Below are 8,735 nucleotides of genomic sequence, written 5' to 3'. Positions count from 1 at the left end.
AAAGTTGGATTTGCCCATTTTGAGTCTTTTTGAGTGGTTCAGATCTCACAAAAAGCATAATTTTGGGGTTTTTGGTCAATTACTCAGTCATATTCTGACCAATGTACATGGAATTTGGTACAAAGATATGTTTTTACAGGTCCCATACATATACATACAAAAATGTGGTATGTGCCCATTTATGATCATTTTAAAGGGGTCAAAAGGTTAAATAAACCCATAATTTTAGGGTTTTTTGACAATTACTACACCATATTTAAGCAAATTTACATGAAATTTGGTACAAAGATACATTTTTACAGGTACCATACATATAAATACAAAAAATGTGGGATATGCCCATTTATGGGGGGTCAAAAGGTTAAAATAAATCCATAATTTTAGGAGTTTAGATCAAGTGCTTAGCCTTGTTTTAACTGCTTTACATGGAATTTGGCACAAAGAAACTCTTTGCAGGTCCCAAACAGAGATAAAGATAATTTTGGAATTTTTGTCCTTTGCTCAATTTTTCAGCAAGGAAAGTACAATTTGAGGTTTTCATGAACTATTAATGTGTATGTCAACCAACTTACATGGGAGTTGGTACAAAGATACCTTCTTGCACATCCCAAGCAGCAATATAGACAATTTTAAATTTTTCTGTGTTTTCAATATTTTTCTGGTATCAAAAGTGGCCATGTTGGGACTGTGTGGTAGAGACGTGTTGCATTCACCTGCTAATGTTGGCCTCTTTAATTATGATAGTAAATCTCCTCTCAAAACTCTTATCCACATGACAAACTTCCTGTCGAAACCCTAACAATATGAACTATGATGACAAACTTTCTGTCAAAAACCCTAACTCGCATGTGATATCTATGATGATAAACTTTCTGCATAACAGTTTTGATTACAGACTTATCATTTTCAATAACCTGCCCTCAGATTCTTATCTCTAAAATCTATTTCAAATAATACATATTCCTTCTTGTAATTTTAGCATATGAAATTATTCAACACATTTGAATCATACGAATATTTCTTAAACTTGAATTTAATATTTGATGTTTCTGCAGAGTGAGGTAAAGTATCTGGGAATTCAACTAGTTACTTATGAAGAAAATATCACTTTCCCACCCGAGTAGTAAGTATGAATACTGTTTCTCATAAAAAAAAATTAACATTTTAGAAAAATGGTTTAGATCAAAACAAAAAACTAGGAACATAAATCACTAATAATAAAACCACATGACTCAACTGTTCACCAACAATAAAATCCCACTTGACCAATATTGTTAGTACATTCAGGCAGGCTGATGTCAAACAAGGTGGATGTAATTTTCTGAGAGTAACATCATATTTTCTAGTGGATCAATTTAACAATTCCTTGAAGGATGTAGAAACATGATTTAACAAATTAGACTAATGACTTAAGACTAATGCTGTATGAAACAAAAACTTCCAACAAATATAGCCTATTAAAGGGGAAATTAGTGAGCTAGTTAACAATGACAGATCAAGAAAAGGTACTTAACAGTTAATAAGAACAAAAGAAAAACTAGTGAGCCACATTTATAAACTTAGTATCTACAAGTATTAAATTGTGTAACTGCTGTTTGTTATCCCCAGCACAGACTCTAAGAGATACAATTTCTTTACAAGCTCACCTGAGTGTGTGAAACCTACTGTCTGGAAGGACTTTACCAAGTGTAATTAGGTTAATTACAGAGGAAGAATTTCTTCCACTTCTTTGTACTACTAAACAGTATAAACATGGAAAATGACTGTTCCATGTGGGATAAAAATAGAAAGAATAAAAACTGTTGAATTTACTTTTCACAAGAGTCAGAAATTTATTTTAATAATGGCTCTATTTCGTATCTAAATTAACTTTTTCCTTTATTTTAACACTAAAAAACATATCTCACATTTTTAAGCACTGATTTTTCACATTTTATTAAGATTATACATCTCTCTGTTTTTTAAACATTTATTGGAAAGAAAACTCATTCATAAATCGTTGCCTTAAAAAGTGAAATGAAAAAATATTATAAAAAGTCAATATTCATGTGCACAGGATGCTAGATTTTTAATGCCACACATTTTAAAATTTATATCAATAACCCTGCCTATTGTTTGTAAATATATAGTCATAGAACACAAGGCAACATTCAAAAAAGGCTATAGGCATGTCATAGTAGTTTCTGCAAATACAGAAAATTTAACAATGCTTAGACTGTTTTTTGTAACTTCTATTACTTTTTTGATGCTGGAAGTGTAAATATATGAATACTTTTAAGTATATTCAAATTATAACTTGTGTGGATCTCACAACAAGTGAAAGGTGTTTTGTAAGTAATAACCTTTTCTTTATAATTAGTTTGAAAACACATTTGAATATTTATGTAATTAATTTACAATTACTTTGCACTATTATTTTCATAAGTAGATTTAGGACTAGCAGAAAAAGCCTAAGCTGACTGAGCCTTGGGAGATATTGAAATTATGACTGAAAATATTACTAACAGATTATTCAACACATTTTAATCATTAAATTTTTTTGTTTCCTGGTGTACTTGTTTATGACAATAAGTTCTTTTAGTTGGTTAATTTACAGGTTTAGATACATAAATTAATAAATTACTTTTTAGTTTTGTTCTATATAATTAGCATACTTTTGACCAAAAGTTCTAATAATCATTCATTCAGAGGTTAGGTGCTTGGAACAGATCTATTTTACAGTTAACAAAGTGCTATGGCATGGGTGAAAAAAAAGTACTTGTACCTTTAGATGACTGACATTTTACTGAAGCAGAAATGTAACTATTTATATGAAAAAAACAAACTTTTGTTATGAGAGATGAGACGTATGATGCCGTAACAGTATCAATACCAATGTCTTTCGACAAGAACTTGTAAGATACTAGATCAAAGTTAGCACAAGTACCAAAATTATTTTATTCTAATAGATATGCTAAAACTTTTACATGAGGAAAAAAAAAGTTTGATACAGTGAATAAAACTCTTTCCTGTGCAGTGTAAAATATATGCTTTTTAATAAGGGTTTTCTGATTAGACAAATGACTAGATATATGTATATCAAAAAATAACCTGTAGAGTCTATCACATGTATAAACAAAAAAGTATGACAAACAAAAGAAGAAAAAACCTAAACACCTTAAACCACACAAAAATATTCAAATAAGTGTCAAGCATTTCAAGCTAGCTGGTGATTATTTAATTTTCCGGTGTTACACAACAAAACCCAAATATATTAAGTTACCAAGTTTGAGATAAGGAACATTCAAAAAATAGTTTTAAAAAAAAAGGAAAAATTCACACTGACTAGAAATTCAGAATATTAGGTTATATTTTAGTAGGAATGTCACTAATTTTCAGCAATTCCTCTCTTCTACTTCTCCATCCTTCTTCCCTACTGCATCTGGATTGGCCAAAGGATCAAGATCAGCAAACAAGTTAAACCATGCTGACATATCTTGTTTCAAACCCTGTTCACAGAACACAAGAATCAGAAGCGGAAATAACAGTCTAACTTCAGATATATATATACACATAGTTGAAAAACTAGGACCAAATGAATGATTATCCTTTGAAACTACAAATATGACAAAAAAAAATTAACAATTTTAGCTATCATGGTAATTTAGAAGTTTTACAATACGAAAGTTCTCATGTAATTATATCCAAAAACTTTTCAAACAGAAACTTAAATAAAACATTTCAATATTATGTACAGTTATACTTTTGGTTTTTGTGAAATTTTCTCGGTAATTTGGTTTCATAGGTAACATTAAAGTATAACATTTATATTCAAGAATTCTTAAAAGGCATACATGCATAATTGAAAAGTTAGTAAACATATATTTATGTCACAACTAACATTTTAAGGCCTAGGTTTCTCAAGAGTGTTATTGTATTGTGGTATATAACATTTTACTTGCAATGTGACCATTGTGTGGTTGAATTCAGCATATTTACATTAACTTTAAAATGTGGAAATCTCTTTCTGTAATAGTTTTAAAAAGAATGAAACATAATTTTGGTTCACTTGTGTCTTATAAACTGGGGTATTCTATTTAAACTCTGCCACTATGAAATGCTTAAGTGTGGAAAATTAAATATTCTACATGTTATTTGGTTTAATTTTAACATCCAACTACTACCTATACAAAATTAAAATACAGGGAATTTTGTACTCACCTGTGACTTTCTGATTTGAAAGAGAATATGGAAGTTTTTTGATCTTGACACTATGTAAAGATCAGCTATATCTGTTTACTGTCTTGCATATCTCACTAATGTGTGGAACATTTTAGATAATAGTCTCACAGAGAGCAATGATATAAATTTTAGAAAGTAGCAAGTTATAAGCATATTTTTAACTCAAGTTTCAGGTCTTTTTGAATAAATTATTGGTAACAGGACTTTACAGTATATCAATTTTTGTTAGAAAATTGGTGTAATGAAAGAACCAGGTGCATTTATACGTTGAGCCTCTGAATAGTAAATAATTAAATACAGAAAAATGCAAAGTTTCTTGGAGTTGAAATAAATCTTTTCCTTTTCTTAGATAAATACCAGTTACCATACTATTCAAAGAGTTAAAACAGGCTTAGTTTGTCTCTAATTCTTAGAATCTTTATATTCAATGTACTTATTTGATATGTTTTACATTCACATCTAACTAGAAATACTTTTTTTACCTTTTCATTATATTCAAACCTTGTAAATACTACCCACTTAATGCAATACGTTTAGTTGTACTGAGAATGCAAAAAGAAAGAAACTGATAAAAAAGATTATGCCCCACTTATCTTCTACCTACCAAAAGTAAAAAATCATATGTATAAAAACTAAGAATATAACACATTAAAATAAGTAGTATTTTAGCCACTTCATTCTTCCCTTAAAAGAAGTGTAATAGTTTTCAAAATGAATCACTTGGCAAGGTTGATTTTATGTCTTTTCACAAACTCTGTGAAGAGAGATATTTACATGAGAAAAACCACAAGATATTAAAACAATGGTTTATAAGCATTTATGATGAAGTGATTTATGTCTCCCCCAAAATAAATCCTTTTATTATGCTTGCAAATTGTTGTTTACCAATTTATTATAATATTAGCACAATGTGCTTCCATATTCCAATATGAATGCCATAATACATGCGCCTATTCAACATATTCAGCAAGACTACTGACCATATTTCTATTTTTTGGTCATTATTTAACTCTCTCTCTCTCTCTATTGCCTCGTTTGATTCAATCAAGTTTGTGACCTAAAAATAACATTTAGAATTTCCATACCATAATTTTTAACATGTATTGTATATCTGCATGAAACTTTGCAAGCTTTCAATAAACATTACAAGTCTTTTATAGACCAAAAACAAGAAATTTTAGTGGAATATTTTTACTAAAAACTTCTCCATAAATACATGAAGTCAAAGTGCTAAGTGATTTTGACAATAAAATTAAGAATACTTTTCTTCATAAGAAAATTGTCAAATTACTTTTGCATAATCTCTAAAATCTCCTAAATAAATTTTCAAAAAACTTTATATTTTATGTTATTTTCCCTACCCTAACTCTATATTCATTTGATCAATTTCACCAACCTTGTAGCCATCATAAAAAATACAAAATAAATCTAAATTACCCATTTTTTATTTTTAGAATGACTGGAAATTGAAATTGTTTATCTAAAATAGCTTATAAAGCTCATAACAGTATATATATCTGTTTCTACTTAAATTTTATTGTTTTATTGCCCTTTCAACCATGTCTAACTAATAATCCTGCCACACATCATAAATCACTTGGTGAACATGTAGGTCATTCTACTGTATCAATTTACATGATGCTCAAGCTACTCGCGAGCATACCTTGTGAAGAATTTTGATTACTATTATTTTTCTTTATCTTTCCTAATCTAACCTAATAAGTTTCTAATTGTTACACTTTAGTTACTTTATAATAACTAAATAAAGAATACAGATGAAAAACAATAAAAAGTATTTTTTTTTTGCTGTCAACTGCCAACAAAACTGAAGCCTACTTTTTATACTAATGGTACTACTGCGCTAAATTTTTTATGTAATTACGTAATGCACTTAAGAACACAGAATAATAGTACGTAAAAAGAAAATCATGTCCTATAATTGTCATATTTTTTCTGGTTTTCTAACTGTGCAATAAGAACCTTTAAAAATTCAGTTAAGCCAGTCAGTGTGATTTGCATGAGAACAAATTTGGAATTGAACCAGGAAATAGACAATTCTCTGTATAGAAAAGAATGTAATATGTCATTGATAGATTAAAACTTTGGACTTTTGATGGTTATAGATAATATAATATAAAATATCAGAGAACTAACTATTGGCAATTTGTGAAATGGAGGATGTGACAGGTGTGCATGGAAAGTGGGTCTGATTTTCTAGTTTATGGCTTCATACACAAACAAGTTTGAAGGCTATAAAAATTATGCTTTGTCTAAGTAATAAATATATTATAGTAAGTAAGGGGTGGTAAATAGCTTAGGGAAAAAGGAAGATCTAGAGAATAAATATCACAATTCTCATACTAGGGGGAGATTCAGAAATTTTATAAATATTTCCGTATAAAATTAGAATGTAAAATATGATTTATTAACTACATTTTGATGCCAAGTTTATTTGTATACAATGATAATAAAGTGATTTAATTAAATTTTGAATGTAACTCTAAAAAGTTGTGACGTGTATATTGACCGACCAATAGCAAGAGGGTAAAGCTCAGATATTATCTCTAATACCAATAATAATAATAATAAAACTGATGTAAATGTGAATATTTAATTTAAACTATGTTTAAATCCTTTTTTTCTCACTTTTAACTATAGTTTCAACAGTTAAGACACTATATATATATTTTAAATTTAACTGTATTCACAAACACTGAGTATCAAACTAGTTTAATATTATCCACATTACAGTAAGATGACCCAAGAAAATGTTGAATATAATATCTCATTTACTAATGTTTCGTTTACAATACTTTGATCCGTATTTTAACATAAAATTTTATCATAAAAAATTTAATTCTTAAATATTCATTAGCATGCTCCAGTTTTGTTTCATGATCTGCCAATTACAGACCTTTACTTTAAACTATGTCATCAAATGATTCTTAATCAACTGACTTTTGCACCATGCAATAGAAGCATTTTTACTCACATGTTCAATTTTATCAATACTGAAGTTTGATTTAAATCAAACTATGGTCTTAAAGTCTTATTGCATAAAGTTTCTTTAACTCAAAGCATTCTTTCACAGTCACAGTGATTAAAACTGGTTGTTGTGAACAGGAAAACAGGAATTTCATGCATGCTCTTGTAGAGATGACAGCACATGAGGATATGAATATTTATAGATGCCATGGGAACATATGAGTAACAGGATACTGTCTTTGATGTAAAAGAAGTTTTAAATCCTTTTTTGTAGATTAAAAACAGTTCTCACATTAATTTGTGGTTAAGTTCTCTTGATTAAATTTTTATGTTTTACCGAGTCTGCACACATGGCTAGACATGGTAGCACAAAGGTCACAGGACAATGTAGAACATCTGGTACTGCATAAATATGGTTACTGACTTCCTTCAAACACTCATTAAACATACTATTAATAAAATCCAATGAAAACTCATTTTTTTGTAAAAGGCATCTGATGTTAAGTTCTTTGTTATAAATTTCTGATGAGCTAGCTACTTTACACACTCTTTACAAATAAAGGCTTAGCAAGCTATCTAAATAGTTTCAAACTGACCATTACAGTTTTTGATGACAATACTTCTAAAATTACAGACGTTTTCAATATAAATTTCCGTGTAAGATTACTTACATTATTTGTTTTAAAGCTTGTTTTAAATATAACAAAATGAGTGAAGGAAAGGAAATGTGTACTTTTATATACTACCACATATAATAAAACTAGTTCAAAAATAGTTTCAAAAGATGCACAAGTATACAGACACACATACACTTCAAATACTGTTAAAAGATAGATATCTGAGTCACCATCCATTATCCCCATTGCCATGGGCATCTTAAACAACTTTTCATTTATGTTATACCAATTAGAATCACATAAATTTGTAACTAATAATCCACATTTTAATAGTATATAAGTTTTCAATTCTTAATTTTATAATGCAATATTAAACAAAATCCTGAATTTCTCATAGTGTGAGAAATGTGACATTTTCTCTAGACATACCCTCTTCTTTTTTTTATTCACCACCCCTCCAATAATTATGAAATTTAATGTACATTACTCACTATAAAATCATGACTGCTCAGACAAATCAATTTTTATAGCCTTCAATCCTGTTTGGTTACAGAGCCATGAAATAGAAAATCAGACACCTCTTGCCATATCCTGTCACATCTTCTCTTTCAGGATTTGTTAATAGTTCTCTCTTACTCTTAATACTATATTATGTATAACCAATAGAAAGTCAAGGTTTTCATCTGTTAAATGACGTATTATATTACATTGTTTTCTGAACAGAGAATTGTCAATTATCTGTTAGTACAAGCTTCCTTCCCATGGGAAAGATAATGACTAGCTTGGATGAGCTTGTAACGGCTCTTGTCGCATAGTTAGAAAGCCAGAAAAATTGTGATAGTTAGAGAAATTGTCTGCTTTTTGCATGTTATTATTCTATAGTTCTTTGTGCATTATATAATTAAATAAAAA

The 8,735-nt window shown here is 28.8% G+C and overlaps 1 protein-coding gene across 3 annotated transcripts in view; it reads right to left on the bottom strand.

Moving 5' to 3' along the window:
* Positions 1–1,819: 1,819 nt before the first annotated feature.
* The window catches only part of LOC106469176 (islet cell autoantigen 1-like), a 105,622-nt gene continuing 98,706 nt past the window's right edge, over positions 1,820–8,735 (bottom strand). For all 3 annotated transcript variants that reach the window (XM_022397614.1, XM_013929641.2, XM_022397613.1), the window contains one exon: positions 1,820–3,488. In XM_022397614.1, the coding sequence (XP_022253322.1) occupies positions 3,375–3,488 (114 nt within the window). In that variant the 3' untranslated portion in view covers positions 1,820–3,374. The remainder of the gene's footprint in view (positions 3,489–8,735) is intronic.

The sequence above is a fragment of the Limulus polyphemus genome, unplaced genomic scaffold (genome assembly GCF_000517525.1).
Source record: "Limulus polyphemus unplaced genomic scaffold, Limulus_polyphemus-2.1.2 Scaffold3339, whole genome shotgun sequence".
NCBI lineage: Eukaryota > Metazoa > Arthropoda > Merostomata > Xiphosura > Limulidae > Limulus > Limulus polyphemus.
Note: the sequence above shows the minus strand (reverse complement) of the source record. Positions and strands in the feature narration are given on the sequence as shown.